The sequence below is a fragment of the Liolophura sinensis genome, chromosome 7 (assembly GCF_032854445.1).
Source record: "Liolophura sinensis isolate JHLJ2023 chromosome 7, CUHK_Ljap_v2, whole genome shotgun sequence".
Classification (NCBI taxonomy): Eukaryota; Metazoa; Mollusca; class Polyplacophora; order Chitonida; family Chitonidae; genus Liolophura; species Liolophura sinensis.
Window position 1 is genome coordinate 3,102,849 of NC_088301.1, and position 23,691 is coordinate 3,126,539.

The 23,691-nt window shown below is 40.5% G+C and overlaps 3 protein-coding genes across 5 annotated transcripts; 1 reads left to right on the forward strand and 2 right to left on the reverse strand.

Annotated features, from left to right (window-relative positions):
* Positions 1 to 275: 275 nt before the first annotated feature.
* LOC135471772 (collagen alpha-1(I) chain-like) lies at positions 276 to 14,569 on the reverse strand. Of its 3 annotated transcripts, none has more exons than XM_064751106.1 (17): positions 14,173 to 14,569; positions 10,930 to 10,983; positions 10,509 to 10,562; positions 9,312 to 9,356; positions 7,561 to 7,614; positions 7,155 to 7,208; positions 6,655 to 6,717; positions 5,792 to 5,863; positions 5,360 to 5,395; positions 4,684 to 4,728; positions 3,969 to 4,001; positions 3,542 to 3,688; positions 2,725 to 2,779; positions 2,225 to 2,326; positions 1,529 to 1,618; positions 1,119 to 1,196; positions 276 to 833 (listed from the first exon to the last, which is right to left on the reverse strand). In XM_064751106.1, the coding sequence occupies exons 2-17, from the start codon at positions 10,948 to 10,950 to the stop codon at positions 637 to 639; spliced, it is 1,146 nt and encodes a 381-aa protein (XP_064607176.1). In that variant the 5' UTR covers positions 10,951 to 10,983; positions 14,173 to 14,569; the 3' UTR covers positions 276 to 636. The 3 variants fall into 3 exon arrangements, with proteins under 3 accessions (XP_064607176.1, XP_064607174.1, XP_064607175.1); XM_064751104.1 differs by having other exon boundaries at positions 14,143 to 14,569; XM_064751105.1 differs by lacking the exon at positions 14,173 to 14,569 and having other exon boundaries at positions 10,930 to 14,076.
* Positions 14,450 to 23,594, reverse strand: LOC135469805 (acetylcholinesterase collagenic tail peptide-like). The gene is made up of 9 exons (XM_064748410.1): positions 23,507 to 23,594; positions 23,074 to 23,121; positions 21,650 to 21,712; positions 21,155 to 21,199; positions 18,168 to 18,221; positions 17,758 to 17,811; positions 15,019 to 15,072; positions 14,678 to 14,731; positions 14,450 to 14,467 (listed from the first exon to the last, which is right to left on the reverse strand). The coding sequence occupies exons 3-9, from the start codon at positions 21,704 to 21,706 to the stop codon at positions 14,450 to 14,452; spliced, it is 336 nt and encodes a 111-aa protein (XP_064604480.1). The 5' UTR covers positions 21,707 to 21,712; positions 23,074 to 23,121; positions 23,507 to 23,594.
* LOC135469651 (uncharacterized) lies at positions 15,793 to 17,707 on the forward strand. Its single transcript, XM_064748195.1, has 3 exons — positions 15,793 to 16,109; positions 16,680 to 17,517; positions 17,690 to 17,707. The coding sequence occupies exons 1-3, from the start codon at positions 15,793 to 15,795 to the stop codon at positions 17,705 to 17,707; spliced, it is 1,173 nt and encodes a 390-aa protein (XP_064604265.1).
* Positions 23,595 to 23,691: the final 97 nt, after the last annotated feature.

Genomic DNA, 23,691 nt, shown 5'->3' on the forward strand with positions numbered 1-23,691 from the left:
CAGCCTAATGACAGCGTGCCAGGATAATGTGAGGGCCGTTAGCACTATTCGAATGATTTTACACGCTGAACGTACGTGTACGAAATGAAACAATTTAGTTTTAGCCTGAAGACAAATCTACGGTTATGAGTGAAACCCTGTACGCGCAGTTTCAGATACTAACCTGATATTCTGTTTTTGTCACATGGAACAGACAAGAGAGGTCTACTGTCGCCATTTCATCATGCATGATAATTAATGCTGTTAAAATCTCATGTCAATTTACTGGCGAACTAATACATGCAGTGAACAAAAGGACACGATGTGGAAAGTCTTCGCAGACAAGAAGAGGACATGAGGCGATTCAGGGCAGGTGAAGGGAGGGAAGAGGTAGGTTGGTGATAGAGGGCATTGTTTTGGTTAAAGGGGGGATAACCACAGCCTCAACAGACAGACAAACCTGGAGCTGGAGAGCCATTCTCCTTCCAAGGTTAATACGTTAATGCGATGTCGTCCAATCAGATTGGTTAGACCTGGGGTTAAATATCACCGCCGGCTCTGATTGGTTACTCGCCACGAGAAGGAGAATGGTCGCCTGGCTACAGGAGCCCTGGTGCATGTATAAGCAAGTGTGAACAGATCAGGTTTGATTCATTCTTAAGGTCCCTTGATGATGTTCCTTCGTGGTACTTGCTGGTACTGAGGACCCGTAGCAGCAAAGTTACAGAATTCACAGTATCCTGGAGGGCCCGGCTGACCCGGTGACCCCCTAAGACCAGGAATTCCTTGAGTACCCGGGGCTCCTCTGTCCCCGGGCCGGCCCTGTATACCCTGACCGCGGGGTCCTCGAGACCCTGAAAGAGAGAACAACACATGATGTAACAACACTTGATTAGTCTGTATCTCATCTAACAGTATATCAGCTCAGTATTTTTGAACAGTTCACAGCTTTTGCGTTAACATGTGTCTTGTTAGTCTTTTAAACTATTTCAACGTCAAGAGCAAAAAAAAAAATAGATTTAACTTCCTGTTAAGGTGTGTTTAATTTTTCCAGTGTACATGAACATATAGTATCATTTTTCGACAACGCCATAAAGGTTTCCTTCGTTTCCTTCGTTGGGCACAGCCCCTGAACGTACCCGGAGGTCCTGATGGGCCGGGCGGTCCAGGTCTGCCTTCACCAATAGGCCCCCTCTCTCCCATCGGACCTATGTCACCTGCATGTATTGAAACATAATTACGAATTAGGGCCAGTGCAAATGTATACGTTCTACGATAAATGAGAAACAGCCTTTGAGTTGTTCAACATCTGCAGCCCACCATTAACTTGAATTTGAAGCACGAATATTGAGAATGGGATGTTAACTTTACTAAATATAAAAATGTTAGGAAAAATACGCATTGCCCATGTCGATGTCGTGCTACATTGCAATAACGGACTTTGAGTTTCACCTTTCGTGTAGAATAAGCCATGGGATTTAATACGGCTATGTACACTCAACTTCCAGAGGAACTCCTATTTAATGTTTTGAGGAAGAGCATCCTTTACCTTTGGGTCCGACAGGTCCAGGTTGTCCTGGCATTCCGGGAAGTCCCATAAAGCCACGGTCACCCGGAAGTCCGGGTGGACCTCTCTGCCCTATTTATAAACGGAAAGTTTCAGTGACTATTATTTATAGATATAAATCTCTGATTAGTTGCAGATATAAACTATTAATATTTTGGATCTCTTTTAAACTAAGTCAATCATTGGTGGATTCAACCCTGGCCTTCGAGAGAGGATTTGGTCGACATTGTACGTATAGCCCCAGTCACAAGCGTTGACGGCACTCGTGAGACCATATGCTGGCCGGGTTCCTTTAACTGAATGACCATTATAGCTTCAGCCAATATGGTGTGCTAGCCTTGAGACAATGGCATATACAGGATTTCTTTGTCGATAACATAAATGCACATATACAAATTTTCCTTGTCGATTGCACAGTTAGCGAACATATGCAGTGTTTCGATGCCCATAGCATAAGTAAACGTACATGGTTTCCTTACTGACAGCATTTCTGGACATATGCAGGCTTTCCTGGTTGACGAAATAAGTGGACATAAACAGGGTGTTATACTGGATGGCACATGTGTACGTGTGTAGGGTTTCCTTGGTATATGTGGGCAAGATGTCCTTTTTTATTGCACAATTATACCCGTCCAAGACTTAATAATTCTATATGTTTTAAGATGCTAAGTATCCTACCCTCGGGTCCTGGTGGCCCCGGATTTCCCGACCTTCCGGGTTTACCCACCCCCTGGGGTCCCGGGGGACCTTGGAGATCGGCTACCAAGTCCTGTAGGCGCTCTGCAGGAAATAAATGCTCAACAAGGTGACATGTATAACCGCTGTTCTGAACATATTTATTTTCTTTTGTATGTACAAAGTAAGCTGTAGACTTAAGATGTGTAACATTCGTAGTAATATATACATCATTTAGTTTGTTGAAAAGCAAAAGTACATTTTGTAATTATCTTGAAACTAATAGTCATTATTTGCAGAATAATGTGAATGTAAACACACACACGTATACAAAGTCATGTACATAGCCAGTGCACTAGGTATTTGTCAAAGGGAACAAGGTTACACGCGATGAACAGGCTGGCGCGGATTAACTTGTATTCTGTTCTAAACGTGACGGCCTTGCATATCTGTAAGACCTGAGAAATGAGGACGCTCCATTCTGTCAGCATTGTAACACTTACCTCGCAATAACTGGTAGACTATTTCTTTCACCTCCGTATGTGACACACTGGTCCCCTATTGCAGAAATAATTACGGGATATAAACCTCCCTCCAATCCGGCATTCGCATGCCATACCTATACCCCTCAACTGATGGCGTTCACAAGAACAGATCTGCCCGCTGGCGGCTTAACGTCGTAGGCTTACTCAAGCGTATTTCACTTAGGGCCTATATTCGGCGACGGCTTGCACAGTTTAACAATGAGATGTGATAAATGTTTAATACAACAAGCAGAGCAGGAACAAATCATCCGTTGGACGATTGTAGTTCTCTGCTGGAAATTCTTTAAAAAAAAAGACCCACACTGGGGCAGTTTTTCTTATGGAGTGATGTAGGAGAAGAACAGAACTAGCATGGTCACATATCTGCAGATTGGATCTCAAAATGGAGTACGCAGCTAGTGTGACATACTGTGAAGAAGAATGTGTGTCTGTGACAAACAAAAGACCTAGATAGGAATTAACAGATAAACCAACTGAATGTGACAGTTTCCTGATTAATGACAAACTAGAATGCACGCAGATCTATCTGTGGAGGATTTATTTTGATGCGGATTAATGAACCAAAGAAATGGATTGCAACCAGGTGTAACTAATTATTGTACAGGTAAGTCTCTAGATGAATAAGGAACACACACCTTCTAAATGAAGGAGAGGGCTGGTGAATAGAGAATAGAAATTCAATAAAATAGCATTATGACAAATTTCCACATAATATAAATTTATCTCAATAACCTGTCTTTGAGTACATACAAGTAGCTGGGCAGCGGTTACCTACCGGTAATCCGGGCAACCCGGGCATTCCTGGTGAGCCCCGTAACCCCTCTGCCCCCTGGGGGCCCTGTTGACCCCGGAAGACCAGGTACTCCAGGAGCTCCGGGGGCACCATCAAACCCCTTTCACCTGGGGCACCGCGTTCTCCAGGCTAAAGGGGAAGAAGGAACAATTACAGCGTTACGTAACTTCTGTCGAGTCAGTGGGCACATGGGCACGTGGGCAAGCTTTTGGAGCACCCCAAAGTCGAATATTGTCAAAACTAGAAACACAGTGTTAATATAAAATCATTTAATCGCTTCCCAAAGCACACAATTCTTTGTCGTTTATATTGAGCCGATGAATCCATTATCTTGTCCATATTATTATGTCTATTATTATGACTGATACCACAACTACACTTTGCAACTCGCTGTCAACATGATGCTCACCATTCCAGATGGTCCCGCTGGACCTGGAGGACCCTGACAACAACAAAAAAAGAGTGAATTAATTTAAAGTGTCCAGCCAGGTATGCTGATCCCACTTAAATATAGTTTTATTTTGAATCTAAACTTAAAGCCTAAAACTTCAGCTACATTGACATTTCACTGGTCTGGTGCAGTTTAGCTACTTGTATCAAGTTTTTTTTTTTTTTTTTTTTTGATTGGTGTTTTACGCCGTACTCAAGAATATTTCACTTATACGACGGCGGCCAGCATTATGGTGGGTGGAAACCGACAGAGCCCGGGGGAAACCCACGACCATCCGCAGGTTGCTGAAGGACCTTCCACGTACGGCCGGAGAGGAAGGCTGCATGAGCTGGTCTTGAACTCACAGCGACCGCATTGGTGAGAGGCTTCTGGGTCATTACGCTGCGCTAGTGCGCTAACCGACTGAGCCACGGAGGCCCCACTTGTATCAAGTACTGCATCTACTGAACAAGCCATGTCGTTCACAATCGCTATTAAGCAGATACATGTCAAATACTATATGTAGGGAAGTGAACTTTCCCGTAGCAACAGTTACTCTATTCTTAGTCTTCTTTGGGAAAAGCCATTGTTGTGTGTTCATCACATGCGACGCTTCCGTACACCAACAGAGAGGCAAGCGTATGGGAGCCAGTCTCTCCATAAAGCCGCAATGACAAAAAAGTATTCCACTTACCGCTGGTCCGTACGCCATACGAGAGCCACCAGTCCCACCGGTTCCCTAGAAAACAGCATTATATAACCTATAAATAGCATCTGTCATCATCAGCAATATCTTGTATTGACGGAGATTAATTTAACAAAATTAAGTTTACATCAGGAATGAATGCTCGGAAATATCATTCGTTTGAATATTCTAATATAGGCCACTTACCAGAAATTATCTATCCTTTGATTATTCTGATGTAAGTGACTTAACAGGAACTATGTACTCTCTGATAATTCTGATGAATGTCACTTAACAGAACTATGTACTCTCTGATTATTCGGATGTATGTCACTTAACAGAACTATGTACTCTCTGATTCTGCCGAGGCAGGCTATTTACGAAAATTATCTACCCTTTGATTATTCGGATGTAAGTGACTTAACAGGAACTATGTACTCTCTGATAATTCTGATGAATGTCACTTAACAGAACTATGTACTCTCTGATTATTCGGATGTATGTCACTTAACAGAACTATGTACTCTCTGATTCTGCCGAGGCAGGCTATTTACGGAAATTATCTACCCTTTGATTATTCGGATGTATGTCACTTAACAGGAACTATGTACACTCTGAGCATTCTGATGTATGTCACTTGACAGGAACTGTCTACTTTCTGATTATTCTGATGTAGGCTACTTACGGGAATTCCCTGATCTCCTGGAGGACCAGGGGGACCCTGCAATTCAAACAGTAACGGTATGAAATAATGATCACCCGCGTTGAAGCCATATTGCTTGAGCGCAACAGGCCATACTCTTATATTTTGGCCAGATGTTTGGTAAAGTTTGTATTCTTAAAATTTTTGGAAGGTCAAATTTACATTAAGTCTGAAATGTATGATGATAACCATGTTCCCCTTTTTCAATTCCTGAATCATCTGCATTCGTTTATCAAACCTTAAAAAGACAGAATCACAAATCGAATTAAATAGTCTACTATTTAGCAAAGTAAATAACATATTGTTATCATTTCTGGTCTAATTGCATTCAATATACCAGAAATGAGGGCTGATATAAAAAGTAATTCAGAGCTTGATTTATTCCACTCTTGGATATCCTCTATGATGTCATACCGGAGGTCCGGGGTTGCCATTAACGCCCGTTGGTCCCATTGGTCCTGGCTGACCAACCGGCCCTTGTGGACCCTGAAAAACGTACAAGACATACCATGACAAGGACTTCAGAAGGGTACCCTGTGCAAAAAACATCTTCTGTGATCGATTCGTGCGATAACCTCCACTGGTCTAGTCAGGCGTATCCTGTAAACAATACTGAACCATTCCGCGAAGAGAAACTTTGTTTAATTCTTGACGAATTTGTTTATTGATTCCACTTGTGTTTATCGTGACGTTGAATATGACTGGAGGAAACCAGACTGTTCAACAAATCCCCTCTCCGAATCATGTGGAATTCACCAGTGAAAGGGACGGCACCCGACTCAGTGAGTCATGTGGAATTCACCAGTGAAAGGGACGGCACCCGACTCAGTGAGTCATGTGGAATTCACCAGTGAAAGGGACGGCACCCGACTCAGTGAGTCATGTGGAATTCACCAGTGAAAGGGACGGCACCCGACTCAGTGAGTCATGTGGAATTCCGCTACATTTATATATTCAATTGATAGCTGCACTGAAGTCAATCCAAAAACTTGGATGAAAGCTGCCTGTATAGTTGTACTGAAATGACTCCGAAAGCTGACTGGCAATAGCTGTATACTGAGCATGAATAATTAACACTAGTGATACCGATAGTTGTTCCATGATAGGTGTACTGGACAGAGGAAAAAGCTGCCCAGAGGCAGGAAGTAAAATGCACAGCAACGAAAGAAATAGATACAAAGCGGACGCTAACCTGGACCACACTGGAGGTGAGGGGAGTTACTAGGGTTTATCATATCTACAGGTGATGATATTTCGGAGGTATAATGTGTACTCACGGCTCTTCCATCCAGCCCAGGAGGTCCAATCCTTCCCTCGGCCCCGGGAGTTCCTGGTTCACCCTGTAGGTGAATTATTACATGTGATGCATATATACACCAATAACCTGGACCACTGATAACACAAACTTAATGTAACGCATTCAGATGACTACTTACATTTATTGTAGTGCAACTGGTTTGTAACTGCTGTTTGCACACTAATTAAGCTTTTGATGTATTGTGGTTGGTCAATTATTAATGTTTGTACACTGACCAACTGTAAGCTTATTGTGATAGGCTAATTCTTATTGCTTACACATCGACAAAGCTGTGCATTTTAAAAGCCTGAGATTAGTATAATATAACTTCAGCTTCACCGACCCTACTTGTTTTAAATAGATCTACAAATTCATAGCTTGAACATGTCATTTTAAAACTTAAGCAGATTCGGCATACCGAAGGAAATACGTGTATATAGTTTGATTTCATATCCGTGCTTCAAAATACTTTATATGTACCTTCGAGCCATCTAGACCCGGAGTGCCTGGAGTTCCGGGTAAGCCTTGTTTACCCTGTAGGAAATAAATGCAAACACTGTGCCTAACATGGTACGAAATAAATGATTAATTCAAGAGAAATATACTTATTTGTAGTATTTAATGCATCTTTCCGATTTATTACAAAGTTACTAATGCATTTAGAGAACAGACTGATTTGTTTAAGTATATTTCTGCTTTTATGTATTAACGAAAGGTATATCGATGTAAATAAACACATTAAAGCACAGTTTATATATTACTCCGGAAGAAATACTGAAACATTTCTCTGTTAAAATAGTGTACACCTTACAGATTAGAAATCGTCCCATAATTTTATAGATGAAAGCTGACAGGTAATTTGGATTGCAAAGTGTTTGCTACTCACGGCTGGTCCACGTGGACCCCTCGGGCCGGGGTCCCCGGTATCACCTTTGTCACCCTTTGTCAAAAAGTTAGTATACACAGTGATTAGAATTAGTAAGGTTATGAGACTGGTCGTAAGCAGAAGTGCAGAAGAGACCAAGGCCGAAGAAACATCCAGGCTTGTTCCTATAACCATTTGTATCCATGTTGCATAATAACTGCAGTACTGTTACTTACGAAGAGAACGAAATAGATGTAAGTTCATTTATGGAAAGGGCCATTCTTCACACTGTGCTAAACGTCAATAGTTAGAACTGCAGTTTTTGCAGCTGCTTTACATGTACTATATCGGGCAGGGGAACCACTTCCAAGGCCAGGGGTGGGGCAGGAAGTGTGGTGGGTGGAAGAGAGGGTCCTGAGGCTAGCCATGGCAATAGGGAGTTTCGAGTTCGAACTCCTTTATCGTTGAAGGTAGAAAATGTCCAAATGTGTCATGTGACATGTCAAAAATGTTAGGCAACTACTTTTGATCCCATTCATTATAACTTTTGTGGACTGGAGAGGTTCCTAAACGAAAGAGGATCTCATTTGTGCCTCTGTAAAAGGGTGAGACAGGTGAAAGAGTGAGTGCTAAGGGTTTAACGTCGTACATCACAATTTTTTCAGTCATATGACGACGAAGGAATCCTTAAAGTGCATGTAATGTGCCTCTTTGTTGCAGGACGGATTTCGACCACTGTTTTATCTACTGCTGCTTCACTGAGACGCCTCACCGAACGCAAGTAAGACACCTCGCCCGAGCCATTATATTGATACAGGTCAACCCGTCGTTACCCTTCATGCTGAACGCCAAGTGAGGAAGTTATAACTTAAGGTCTTAGATGTGACTCGACACAGGACCCTGGATCTACCGTTCCCGAAGCGGACGCTCTACCAACTGTGCTATCGGGGCCGGTGTAAAGGTGATCAATAAATCAGTTTCAACAAGGTTGCCCTTTTTTTTCATTTTTCATCATTCATATGGCACAGTAGGACTGTTTTTACCTTTGACGACAAAAGAGTTTAATGAAAGTATTAATGATCGCTCCTACACTTCTGAACAAGAGCATAATTATAGTTTACTTTATATAAGTAGATTATGTATTACAGCTTGTCTAAATTAAAATTGTTAAAAGTCCTATCTACCGACAAGCTCCATCAATTTATTGCTGGTGTTCATCAGCTTTCTGGCGTCAGCACATGTGTATGTATATCAATGTTCTGGTAGATCTAACGTTGACCGCACAACCTCCAGCCCAAATAAGAATCATGTACATCACCGTTAGGATATTAATTCAGTAGCATACATGGATAACGCACCACATCCCCAAAATATACATCAATATAGAAACACCTCTGCTTTTCCACTAGCATTTTACATCTTAAGTGATCTAAAGAGTGAAAATCTGTGGCGTAAAATAACAAGAAAGTAGCCCGGATGTAGCATTTCCCCATGCATTAACCGATTAGTCGTTACTCTTTTAAGCGTCTTTTCTTAGGTAATACAATGTTTTCAAATCATCCAAAATCGAAGACTTGTCTTAAACCGATACCACTTACTTTCCTTTTAGGAATAAGCTATGCACATATATTACCTGTTACTGTTAAACAGTTTGAATGATTGTACATATTTGTTACGGCATATTACTACAGCGATACTATTTCACCCTTCCATCATGTATATCAGATATTCTCATTCAAGGTTTATTCAAAACCCGATTATTTTCGTTTTACCCTGTTTCCCGTGAGTCCGTCCGCGCCAGGGGGACCGGTAGCACCCTGAGGAAAAAGAAAAACCACAGAAAAAAATTAAGTTGTGTCACAAAACAACAAATAGGTATAAAGTAGAATAAATCTTTCCCCGATAAAGCTACTGTACTCTATAAAATCTCTGTGATAACAACAAAGCTATTTCTAATTGTTGGAGCAACCTAGAACTTTTCTTTATATAGAACAAATTTTGTAAGATGCTATTTTGTTTCGATAAAAACAAGAAAGATGTCATATCTCCTCTTGTCAGCTATACCATCTCCTTGTCCACTACATCTTCTGTTTTCAATTATATGTCCTCTTGTCAAACAAACCTTCTCTTTTCAATTATATCCCCTCTTGTCAGTTATATCCCTTCTTGTCAGTTATATCTCCTCTTGTCAATTATACCTTCTCTTGTCAATTATATCCCTTCTTGTCAGTCATATCCCTTCTGGTCTGTTGTATCTCCTCTTGTCAGTAACATCTCCTATTGCCAAGTATATCTTCTGTTTTCATGTATATCTTTCCTCGCCAATTATCCTCTTGTCAGTTATACCTTCTCTTGTCAATTATACCCCCTCTTGTTAATCATTCCTCCTTTTGTCAATTATATCTCGTAATGTCAGTTGTACGTTCTCTTGTCAGTTAAATCTCCTCTTGTCAGTTATATCTCCTGTAGTCAATTATATCTCCTCTTGTCAGTTATATTACCTCTTGGTAATTATGCTTCCTCTTTTTCAAGTATACTCCCCGTGTCAATTATACCTCTTCTGACAATTATATCTAATCTTTGTCAATTACATTTATTGTCAATTTTACGTCATCTTGTCAGTTAAATCTCCTCATGTCAGTTACATCTCCTCTTGTCAATTATGTCTCCTCTTGTCAGTTATATCGCCTTTTCTCAATTACACCTCCTCCGTCTTTTATATCTCCTCTTGCCAATAATACCTCCTCTTGCCAATTACGTCTCCTCTTGTCAATTATGTCTCCTCTCGTCAATTATACCTCCTCTGGTCAACTATGCCTTCTCTTTTCAACTATACCTCACTTTGTCAAGTACACCTTCTGTGTAAATTATCTCTACTCTCTGTAAATTTTGATTTCGAACTGAGATTCTCTGTGTATTTCCTCCTGTCCTTCCTGTTTATATTTCCACTGAAGGTGATGTCAACTTACAGGCAGGCCACGGAGTCCATCCTCTCCAGGGATGCCCGGAAGTCCTCGGATTCCCTGTTACATGTAACGAGCTTTTGTTAATGTCATGGTCTCTTCTTGGAACAGAAGAAACTATACAGACAAATACATGTTGAATACTATCAAAGTGAATCCATCAAGTTGATCGGACGGGTGTGTTGGGGGCGGGGGGGGGGATAGAGAGAAGATAGATTGTCGAGTACATGTAGCACCTTTGATTTGGTAAACAAAGCGATGAAAAGGAAAACTATTAGATATAGGTTATAGACAACACCTGAACCCTTCTTTACTGTGACATTAATTTGAAAGAATGAAATAACACTACTAAACCGTCTGCACTGTAATGCACTTATGCTATATTTTAACCTTAAGATATTTCTTTTGAAGAGGATGCCAGTCTTACCGGTTCTCCTTTAGGCCCCATGTTACCTCGTGGTCCTTGCAGCCCTGGGGGACCCTAGATTGAGAAAAACATGACATGTTTTACACAGCTTCCAGGCAAGCTGTAATGTTCAAAGCACAGTCTACTACCTCTTTACGCCTACTACGCGGGTGTTGCGCAATAAATGACTCCAGGATTCACGGATGAGGGATCACTTTAGGCTACAGTGGTGATCAATTAAGTAAGCGAAGGTTTGGGCAAACACAGAAAATAGTGCAGGAATTCAACAAGACTGACACCAAGCCAACCCTTGTCTAGAAATTTAGCAATCAATGTTAGCTCTTATGGAGCAGGCCTGTACAGAAGCGTAAGGATGAATGTGCGTATGCGTGGAAGGATAGCCGCACGACGATATGATAATCAGATTCCAGCTATCCTAAATTTATGTGGAATACATGTTGAAGACTGTATAAATAATCTACTTTATAGGCAAAGAAGAAAATAATAATGAGCATAAATTATTCTACAAAATAAATCAACTAAGAACTAAAAACTGCCGAACTTCACAGTTGTAAACGCTTCAATTAAAATCACGAATGTGTACTCAACTGTTCAGATTGACGTAGAAAGTTGGGTATACACAAAAATCTGCCATGGTCAAAAGTGAACACCTCTGTACAGAACTCGCTCTTTCAGAGCAACATTTAATATCAGAAACGCGGGGAAACCGGTTTTAACGTTTATAGGTGGCCGTGAGGATCCAAGGGAGGTAAGAGGCAGTGGAAGCGGAATGGTAGAGTGATCAGATTAAGAAATAAGCCTGAATACACTTGAAACATAGTCGATATTGACTACTACGCGGATGAACTGGATTACTCACAGTACGGTATGTGACATCTTCAATCCGAAAAGGGTCTGACTCGAATATATCGGAGACATTTCCACAGATTCATGTATGAGTGCATGCATAAGATACATGTGTATGCACACACAAGTCACAGAGCTATAGGAGGTGCTGAAGAAGACATTTTCTGTCCGTATTCATGTTTCGTGCTGAAATCCTGATTAAAATTTCAAATCTTTGCATTTGGACTATACTTGGAGTTAACCAGGAATGGAAAGAAATGAGTCTCACAATTAGTTAGGCTTTAAATAGACAGATTTCATATCCTCTTGTCACATACAGACTGTGAAGACCTCATTAGCACGTAATCCAGCAAAGTTAATAACACTAGAAAATAAACTCACCTTGGGTAGAACAAAGCGAACAAAAGAGGGCTACAATAAGGCGATATAACTGGACAACAATGCGGGATAAATGTCCAATGAATACTACAGAAAGATGGGACCACCACTGTATTACTCTTCAAATAATAAAAAAACCAAATTCAATAACAAGACGACATACCACCAGCTTTTGTTCTGGCTTATTAAAACCGGATGCGATTCTCAGCGCAATGCGCATGCCAGAGCCTCGGTTTCAAAGAAAGCTGCAGCGGAAATACTGTGAACTCAAAGGAGCGCAAGAGCGGAAGCGATAGTGACAAAAGCAAGAAGCTAGCACTCTCTTGAGTTCCAGTATTTCCACGTGAGAAATTCGCGCGAGCTCTTCTCAACGCAGGTGCATAGGCCGAGATTTCGCTTCACAGATTGAAAATGTATATATTTCCAAGCAAGTACTACTCCTTTTGTTCAATGTGTTAATTTTGGATGCAATTGCGCACATTCACTAGTCATAACCCGTGAAAAACCTAAACAGTGACATCTCCACATTAAATGTGAAAGTTCGTGTGAGTCATTGGCGATTAAATATTTCATACTACCATTAAAACCGGTTAATTAAATGAGAATTAAAAGATGGATTGTGTATCTTGAGAGCACAACTAATGTCAGTAATACAGATTTCATCATGAACATGTTAACAGATGCAATCATGAGTAACGGATGATTAAGTTTGCATTCATATGAATCCATGGCATAGCCTATTTTCCTACCCTGTTATCACCGCATGCATGACCTATCCGTAAGTCATTAAAATAGTTTAGATTATTGCCAACTTATGTCCAGCAGACCAAAGAACTGTTAAAGTTTTAAATAATTTGCAACAAGACAACAACATGTTAGTAGTTAAGAAATGTTTTCGCAAACGCGAAAATAATATTTTCATTATCACCTTGAAGATAACAGTTGAGAAATTAATGTTATACAGCAATGGTCTTGTAAGTTACGTGAAACCGATGGTATTCTGCCAGCAGGTTCTTTCCAGTAGACATATCCCCCATAATCTTGAAACAATGTTAACTTGCTAGCTTTTCCCGTTATTCCATAAGTAATTTCAAGGCACATTACGTTCAACACAAAACATAGAATGGTTGTGTCGAATCTCAGCTGATTTTGTCCCTTTAGACTCGTTACAAGTTTTGTTGTTTTCTCCTATAAGGCTGAATACTACTTGTCCCTTTTCTGTCCTCTACAATTTTCCAATCTTTGAAAAAATTCTGTATTTGACATTTTCAGGACTGGTAATCGCGGCAAGCGCTTGGCATATCACATAGTGCGGGTGCGCTTTACGTCGTACAGCAACGCGCGTGACTGCTAGCTAAGCATGCGCAAAACTGGAATGCATCGCGCAAGGTGAGAAACAATTTGTGTTATCAAGATAAAGCTTAGCAAACATTATAAGATCATAAGGGATGAACATTTCTGATTTCATAATGTTGACAAACATGCGACATCCCATAAAGCAACGAAAAATAATTAAAGAATACATTTAAGAAGCATAAATACTCCATGCGTAAATGCTTCATCATATTTGTCGAGACAGTGTTTGCAATTGTCTCTCCATTAAGGACACATAACTCGTGTGAGCGTTATTGTACAGAAAGTGTTTCTGTAGACATTAAACATTGACAATGACTTGTGGATAATGTAAACAGATTGAAATTTTTGTAATTTCTGAGTTTGTCAAATAATTACACTAGGCTTTGGATAGTCGACTAATAAATACTTTATCCTTTCTAAATAATAGCTCGCGTCTATCCTAGCAACATTTTAAACGATATACTTCAGTATTTGTCCAAATGGCATGTTCTTTGTAACTAGCAATGTGGTGCGCTGTATATCTGATATGAATAATGTTATTGTCATTATTTGTGTTACATTTTTCCATTGCCATTTTATTATAGTGTTAATACTTGGTGCAGGCGTGCATAAGTATGTATAAAGGAGTAGTACTTGGAACTGGTCGAGCAGGTCTTTCCATACCGCCTCGCCTTTGTCGGAAGCCAGACCAGGGATTCCAGGGGCTCCAGGTTGACCCTGTTGAGACAAAGTACAGACGTTTAGATAGTAAAGACGTGTCAAACAGAAGAATAGACATTTGCCACGGGGCCTACTAACACAGAAGTGTTCGACAAACAAACGACACAAACCTATGAAGTACAACAATAGAAAGATAAATTAAATCTGAAATGTATGAAATGTAAGATATTCATTCGCTGCAAAATACAACCATTCAGACACCTTCAATACACGCCAGGTTTTAATGATGAGGGGACATCTGTAATGAGACACAGACATTCATTATGATTGAACAATACAGGCATGCGTCTTGGAAACGGTCATATTATGGAAATATTAAAAAAAACCGTAAGGAGAAAAAATTAACAAATAATAATAACAGAAAAAACACAGAAAAGAATGAAAATATAAACCGTGTAACGGACAACAATTAAACACCCTGAGTTATGCCCTCAGACAATTAACTTACCGGCTCTCCGCTTTCCCCCTTGCTACCCTTTGCACCCGTCTCCCCTTGTGGACCCTATTTGCAGCAATAATAAAACATTTTTAAGCTTTACATGCATACATCGAATATTTCGATAAATTTGATCTTGATATATTCCCCTGTAATTTAAACACTTAATATCTATTCATTTATGCCCCGCCTCAAAAGGATGCAGTGTAGTCTTTTTTAGCTCGAATTAATTTCCGCTTTAGTTCTAAACTGGCAATGCTATTCAATGATGAAAACAAAACAAAACAATGCATCATTTGTCTCTAACTTGAACTGGTGTCGTATAAACCGGGTTTATGCTAGTCTAAGCTTACTGTTGGGCCTTGGGGACCGACAGGTCCTGGAAATCCACGCAGACCTTGTTCACCCTGCAAGACAAAACCATGACAGTGACACTACTGTTGGTCATATAAATGTTATTTCATATCATAAACTGTACATGCACATACTTTCTATATTATGATCAACAGGCATTTGTAGAGTACGTGAGTAAACTGAAAAAACTTGATTTTACCATTTTTCGCTTCCTCTGTCCTTTGTACTGGCGATCTACAGTGATGTAGATGTGATGTACAGTGATGTAGATGTGATGTACAGTGATGTAGCTGCGATGTACAGTGATGTAGATGTGATGTATAGTGATGTGCATGTGATGTACATTGATGTGCATGTGATGTACGGTGATGTAGATGTGATATACAGTGATGTAGATGTGATCTACAGTAATGTAGATGTGATGTACAGTGATGTAGATGTGATGTACAGTGATGTAGATGTGATGTACAGTGATGTAGATGTGATGTATAGTGATGTGGATGTAATGTACAGCGATGTAGATGTGATGTACAGTGATGTAGATGTGATGTACAGTAATGTAGATGTGATGTACAGTGATGTAGATGTGATGTACAGTGATGTAGATGTGATGTACAGTGATGTAGATGTGATGTATAGTGATGCGGATGTGATCTACAGTGATGTAGATGTGATGTACAGTGATGTAGATGTGATGTAATGTAGATGTGATGTACAGTGATGTAGATGTGATGTACAGTGATGTAGATGCGATGCACAGTGATGTAGCTGCGATGCGTAGTGATGCAGATGTGACGTACGGTGATGTAGATGTGATGTACAGTGATTTAGATGTGATGTACAGTGATGTAGATGTGATGTACAGTGATGTAGATGCGATGCACAGTGATGTAGATGTGATGTACAGTGATGTAGATGCGATGCACAGTGATATAGCTGCGATGCGTAGTGATGTAGATGCGATGCACAGTGATGTAGCTGCGATGCGTAGTGATGTAGATGTGATGTACAGTGATGTAGATGTGATGTACAGTGATGTAGATGCGATGCACAGTGATGTAGATGCGATGCGTAGTGATGTAGATGTGATGTAGATGTGATGTAGATGTGATGTAGATGTGATGTAGATGTGATGTACAGTGATGTAGATGTGATGTATAGTGATGTGGATGTAATGTACAGCGATGTAGATGTGATGTACAGTGATGTAAATGTGATGTACAGTGATGTAGATGTGATGTATAGTGATGCGGATGTGATCTACAGTGATGTAGATGTGATGTACAGTGATGTAGATGTGATGTACAGTGATGTAGATGTGATGTACAGTGATGTAGATGCGATGCACAGTTATGTAGCTGCGATGCGTAGTGATGCAGATGTGACGTACAATGATGTAGATGTGATGTACAGTGATGTAGATGTGATGTATAGTGATGTGGATGTAATGTACAGCGATGTAGATGTGATGTACAGTGATGTAGATGTGATGTACAGTAATGTAGATGTGATGTACAGTGATGTAGATGTCATGTACAGTGATGTAGATGTGATGTACAGTGATGTAGATGTGATGTATAGTGATGCGGATGTGATCTACAGTGATGTAGATGTGATGTACAGTGATGTAGATGTGATGTGATGTAAATGTGATGTACAGTGATGTAGATGTGATGTACAGTGATGTAGATGCGATGCACAGTGATGTAGCTGCGATGCGTAGTGATGCAGATGTGACGTACGGTGATGTAGATGTGATGTACAGTGATTTAGATGTGATGTACAGTGATGTAGATGTGATGTACAGTGATGTAGATGCGATGCACAGTGATGTAGATGTGATGTACAGTGATGTAGATGCGATGCACAGTGATGTAGCTGCGATGCGTAGTGATGTAGATGCGATGCACAGTGATGTAGCTGCGATGCGTAGTGATGTAGATGTGATGTACAGTGATGTAGATGTGATGTACAGTGATGTAGATGCGATGCACAGTGATGTAGCTGCGATGCGTAGTGATGTAGATGCGATGCACAGTGATGTAGCTGCGATGCGTAGTGATGTAGATGTGATGTACAGTGATGTAGATGTGATGTACAGTGATGTAGATGCGATGCACAGTGATGTAGATGCGATGCATAGTGATGTAGCTGCGATGCGTAGTGATGTAGATGTGATGTACAGTGATGTAGATGTGATGTACAGTGATGTAGATGTGATGTGCAGTGATGTAGATGCGATGCACAGTGATGTAGATGCGATGCACAATGATGTAGCTGCGATGCGTAGTGATGTAGATGCGGTGCACAGTGATGTAGCTGCGGTGCGTAGCGATGTAGATGTGATGTACAGTGATGTAGATGTGATGTACAGTGATGTAGATGCGATGCACAGTGATGTAGCTGCGATGCGTAGTGATGCAGATGTGACGTACAATGATGTAAATATGGTGCACAGTGGTGTAGCTGCGATGTATGCAGATGTGACGTACAATGATGTAAATGCGACGTACAATGATGTAAATGCGATGCACAGTGATGTGAATGTGATGCACAGTGATGTGAATGTGATGCACAGTGATGCAGATGCGACGTATAGTCATGTAGATGCGATGCACAGTGGTGTAGATGCGATGCAGAGTGATGTAGCGGCGATGTACATTGATATAGGTGCGTTTTATAGAGTAGATTGCTACCATTACATAATCCATGTTTTACCGTTTTATCTCAATACAAACCCTGTTTCCCTTTGAACCAGGTTGACCTGGAGGGCCGCGATCTCCGGATGGACCCTGAAAAGAAAACATACAATAGTTACAATGTTTTCTTGGCGTTTTCACCTTGAATATGCTTTACTTCGAACACGGAGCGACAAATGAGAAGGCGGAGGATTTCATTTCCAGAAAACTCGTCGCGAATCCATCGCATATTGTGTAAGCTGCCTTTTTAGGAGAATGTACCCTCATGGGAGTTTTATTTGGGAGCAATTTATTGGTTAATATTTAGGTGGATACATAATCAGATGTAAAACGCGCTCTTAAATAATTCGGAAAGTATGGGTTACACACTACTTTGATCACGTTACAGATGTTCAAAGAGTGGAACAAAAGAGAGAACACAAGAACATAAACCACAAGCGTGGGCTCACCTGTAATCCGTCTAATCCGGATTTTCCAGGAGATCCGGGATTACCTCTTTCGCCCTGTCAATGTTGCAAAAAGGAAGTTAATCGATTCACGTAGAATCTATATGGCGGCTGGCTTGTACACACACACACACACACAAACTACTATGGATTTGTTCCAGTTCCAGCGTTAAAATCAAATGAGATTTAAAACTTGAAGCCCTCCAAAATTAATACAAACAGGTAAACCTTACCAGCGGCTTAATTGCAGATGATTATATAGATTAGTTCAAAGTTGCATTTATTGATTATCGCGCAGCACAATATGAAAGAAAAGGGATCTTGCATGTTTGTACTCACGTAAAAAGTGTCATACGACTCTTACTATGAATCCAAACAACGCACACAAAAATTGCAATAAATTTCACATCATTGTTATTTCAAATTCTGTCTGTTTAGACGTTTCAACATGTACAACAGCAACAGCATACAACTTTGGCTGGTTCTCACGTGGAATGCGCTTTTATGGTTTTCGTGCTCCCTAGTTTAACGAATCTCACACGTAAAAACAAAGCAACCAAGCAGAATTCACTTTCACGCTCGTTTAGAAATAGTGTTCTTGCAATATGTAAAGCGTAAAACAGTTCTGCTATTGGATTGTCTGTTGGACGCCAGGTAAAGTGAGACAAACGACACTAGGTTATGGATTGAACCAATCAAATGCGGAATCGTGCGACTGAAACGTCAATTCATTGAGCATATGATCATTCGCCGGGATTTCCAACTGTTGAAATAAGAATGTACAATATTACGGGATTCACGCCTCATTGATGTCACTAGGGTCTATTACGGCCTTGTACAATATCACTGGGTTCTCGCCTCAACAATGTCACTAGGGTATATTACGGCCATGTACAATGTTACAGGGTTCTCGCCTCAGCGATGTCACTAGGGTCTACCACGGTCATGTACACTATTACGGAGTTGTCGCCTCAGTGATGTCACTACGGTATATCACGGCCATGTACAACATTACTTGGTTCTCGCCTCAGCAATGTCACTAGGGTCTATTACGGCCATGTACACTATTACGGAGTTGTCGCCTCAGCGATGTCCCTAGAGTCTATCACAACCATGTACAATATTACGGGGCTGTCGCCTCAGCGATATCACTAGGGTCTACCACGGTCGTGTACAATATTACGGGGCTGTCGCCTCAGCGATGTCACTAGGGTCTACCACGGTCGTGTACAATATTACGGGAATTACGCCTCAACGATGTCACTACCACGGCCATGTGCAATATTTGTCGTCTCAACGATGTCCAGAGTCTGTTTCACCTATCGCAAGTAGGTTTCACAGAGGTAAAATTGTCAAGAGCTTAGCACAGCCACTAGGTCCCAAGTGGCCGCTCTCCCATCAGTCTGATTGGTTGGATCAATGCTGATAATTGTTGAATTATAACCAAGAGATAAATATATTAAATTGCTATGTATGAATAACAGGAAAAGGCGATAGTTTTTCCTCCAGTTTCGTTTTTGAAACAGTTTTTAACAAAGGGCAATAACTCTCACAACAGATGGTCGAAGCGAAACAACAACAGCGCATGCGTTTCGGTAGTTTTGTGAGCTTTGAAAACTCTTTTGTGTGCTGTAAGGAGATGGTTTATTCCTATTTTGCTAGAATTAGTACATGAACTTTAGAAACGGGACACACAGTCAACTTTGCTGCCTCCAAGCCACCTTCGGAGCAGGCTAGGGATTTTGGGCTAACTTTTAAAATCTAAGACAAAAAGCTAAAGCAGATAGGCCTAGCCAGATATTTTCCTGGTGAAACGGTTGAGTTAGCCGTTTAAGCATAGCCCTTAGACGGGCCCCAGTAGGGTCTTATCTTATTTTAAGGCGATAAGGTACATGCATACCAGTCCAGTAGATCCCCATTCCATAATCTATTGTTCACATGAAGCACGGGTAGCAGATGAAAAATCTTCATCCCAGCCCAAACTCCCTGAACTCTCAAAAACCGTCTGATGTTTTAACGTGGATGTTGACATGACGAGAATACTTGTATCGTTTGTCAAAACAGGACAGTGATATGCTGCTTTCGCTACTTTGACTTCGTGACTCTCCACAGGACGGAACTTCACCCTCAGCAGGACACCAAAAAGTAGCAAAGCCGAAAACAATAGGATCATCTCTTTAAGTTGTTTGTAAGTGTTGCATGAGGAAGGAATCCCACGCCAGTCTGTCTGCTCGACTGCCAGACGAAGACATTTTACCCGTCGGTGTCCCAGGTGGAAACGCCCAAAGTTTACCATTGTGTCCCGTTGTCGTCTATTTTCGTAACAATTTGTACCGAGTATGACTGCCACATGTCAGTACAGAAAAAACCGACGACACAGGCATACGCAGCTGTGACACACTGAACTGCGCAGGCGCCACAGATAAAGTTTTTCAGAAATCGATATCCCGGTGTTAATTGTTTTCGATAGTAACTTGTTAATCACTTACTTTCCAAATCGGGATGGATTAGAGTATTTTAATGCCCCATTATTTTTAAAGCTGGGTTCATATCTTCCGCATCCCTTTTGATTAACGATGTAAAATTCGATGTGCGTCTGGGTTATAACAATTTTTTCTGCTTTAAGACAACTTAAGGCACACCCCGCCTGGAAAGCATAGTGTTAATTACCATGCATGGATTGCCCTTATTACTAAATCACTAAGTACATACATATGTGTTTTTTCTGAGACAAGTGTGTATCTATCTGGAAAATCCGGTATAACGTTCCAGTTTTAGTACAGGAGAGACGACTTAATATCAGCTACTGCCAAAATGTACGACAAATAAATCCTGTAAATCTAAGTGAGAGTAGGGTAAGGGGGGGGGGGGGCGGTTATCGTTTCTGGGTTGATTTAGGACATACTGGTTTTCAATGTAGCTCTAATCTTTGTTCAAAGCCCACTATATTCTTTTGTTCAAGCGTGAAATTTTAGTTTTGGCAGAGTTACCTTGACGCCCCTTTTCCCATCACTGCCCGGCTCGCCCCGTTCTCCCTGTAAGGACAAACAGTGCAGTAATCTTACTGAATGCAGTCCACAGTCTCTTCTTCATGGACACAATGATAACCATATCCGAAATGAATCATCAAATACAATCAATGATGTGCATGTTATCGCGTCTCGATTCACATATTCTGTGTAAAAAAATTAAAACCCTAATTACATGTGGAGAATTACATGTATCTTATGTTAAAATAGTTAAAATGCAACCATTTATAAGCCATATCTTTCAACATTTAAAACTCGCACATGTAAATGATTTTCAAACAAACGTTTTATTTCGAGGCCAACGTGACGTAAATTGCCATTTGAAAGGGGAAAATGGTTATATTTGATTTCCTCTGTGTTTCAGAAAATCCTGAACAAAAGAATACAAATAAAACATACACAATTAAAGGGCGCTCCTTTGACTAGAAAAAGTATGTGGTAATTGATAAATCTTACCTTTGTCCCCGGGAAGCCTGGAAGCCCCGGTGAGCCAGGAGGACCTTGGGGCCCCATTGGTCCCTGCATGGAGATAACACGACAAATCAGCAATATTGCACAGCCTTTTGCACGACAACATACTTAACGCTTTAATCTATAGTGAAATGAATTGACAAGGGTGATATCAACTTTAATCTGTTTAAAATCAGAATGCCGTATCGAGATATTAAAATGTAAAATAAATGATCCCTCATTATTAGCCATTCCGCTTTAGCTAAGATTAAGTAAGTGTCAGGCATATCGGAGATGGTTATTTTACCGTTCGGTGCCTAAAGAATTAGCTAAATGATCACCTGTGGTTTACACCATCCAATAACAAGACTACTCTATCATATTTAATGATTCACACTCCAAAGCAACTGACACTAATGGGGCAATTATAACACGTCCATCACAAGAAAGGGGCAGAATGTGCTCAGATAACGATTTGTTGCGTGAGTTCGTTGCAGTTAGTGTTTTCACAAGGAAAGTCGGATATCTGTTTTACTAGTACATTATTCCCCTAAAGCTGTTGGGAAACTTTCAGTTTTTATTTTATCTTCACTGTATATTTTCTTTATGCAATAATTTCCATTTTACGAAATAACCTCCGACGCCGCTAGTTGCGGACCGTGTGCAAATATACACATTCAATAGAGATGACCTTTCAAACAATATCGAATGTGACACGCAACATACCGGCCGGTATGTTTACCTCCTAGAGCAATGTCACTTCATGCTGTTCATGTCCACAGATAAAAGAAATTGAGTTTCTTTACTTGTTAGGTTTGGTTTTATTTCATACAAAGATGAACTATCGGAATTCCCTTCAGTGACAAAAGTGTTACTTCACACAGTTTATAGATATCCCTTCTGGTTTTTAATTTTCATATTTTTCACCGCGTCGAAAAGGAAGCATGTGTTTGATGACGTTCCATTCTGAGCTCAGGGGTATAACGTCATAATACATGTACAGTGCACTTTTACACTTTTGCTCGGTTAGCACTTTCCTTCAAGGCTATAATAAGACTTTTTGGTTATTTTTTTTTCACACAAACAAATGATAACAAATGGGAGCATTATCATTCACGAATATGAATAAATCAAAATAAGAATGAGAATTGAATGAATTGGTCAATTTATTTATTTATTTATTTATTTGATTGGTGTTTTACGCCGTACTCAAGAACATTTCACTTATATGACGGCAGCCAGCATTCTGTTGGGAGGAAACCGGGTACAGCCCTGGGGGAAACCAACGACCATCCGAAGGTTGCTGAAGACCTTTCCAGTTATCAATGTATTTTATAATTAATATGAAAGCAGAGGTGATTTAAACTGATCAATAGTTGATATGAAAGTAGAAGTGATGAAAATTGATCAATAGAACGAGGATGTCTTACGGGTATGGTATCCACAACGTTTGAATCAACAGGAGGGCCAGGGATTCCCTGAAATCAAACCCAAACGCGTTAACTGAACTCTTCTGGTGCTTGTTTCAATATTGTAACACAGTAGAAGAGGTGAAGACACAGAACTGCACAAAGTCCGGAAAATGTAGTCAAATTGTTGGGCTAAATGTTTCGTAAGAACTTCATTTTTGTCCATTCGTATTTTTGCCTTTTTTTCAGAAGTGTTGAAAACCCCAAGAAAAGTAGTCATTCCAATGCCCGAGTCATGTTATTAAGTTATCTGAGAAAAATTCATGTAATATATAGAGCTTGAATTGGGCTTGCACGGATTTATTGAATTAATGGCATTAAATGCTGGAAAGTTCTGTCCCACTTCTGAGCTAAAGGCCTCATGACAACAGTACATAGTGAAATGTTGGCTCACCGGTGGGCCTGGTGGTCCAACAGGCCCCGGGGGACCGGAAGGTCCAGGTGGTCCTTGGCTACCCTGAAACACATTGACGCAAAGTCTGACTCATTCATTAATTGATTTATTGATTTATTTGCTTTATTACTTCATACTTCACCAAGATAGAAATGTGGATTGGGACGCAGTATAATACCATAATT

Excerpts from the sequence above, each read along its gene's own strand:
- LOC135469805 (XM_064748410.1), bottom strand. The coding sequence starts at position 21,706 with ATGGGGCCCCAAGGTCCTCCTGGCTCACCGGGGCTTCCAGGCTTCCCG. Across the intron at positions 21,200-21,649 it reads CAGGCTTCCCGGGGACAAAG|GGAGAACGGGGCGAGCCGGG; the intron begins GTAAGATTTATC and ends TTGTCCTTACAG. Across the intron at positions 17,812-18,167 it reads CCGGATTAGACGGATTACAG|GGTCCATCCGGAGATCGCGG; the intron begins GTGAGCCCACGC and ends TTTTCTTTTCAG.
- LOC135469651 (XM_064748195.1), top strand. The coding sequence starts at position 15,793 with ATGCGTAGTGATGCAGATGTGACGTACGGTGATGTAGATGTGATGTAC. Across the intron at positions 16,110-16,679 it reads CGTAGTGATGTAGATGTGAT|TGATGTAGATGTGATGTACA; the intron begins GTAGATGTGATG and ends TGTGATGTACAG.
- LOC135471772 (XM_064751106.1), bottom strand. The coding sequence starts at position 10,950 with ATGGGGCCTAAAGGAGAACCG. Across the intron at positions 9,357-10,508 it reads ATGGACTCCGTGGCCTGCCT|GGTGCTACCGGTCCCCCTGG; the intron begins GTAAGTTGACAT and ends CTTTTTCCTCAG. Across the intron at positions 7,615-9,311 it reads ACGGACTCACGGGAAACAGG|GGTGACAAAGGTGATACCGG; the intron begins GTAAAACGAAAA and ends TTTTTGACAAAG.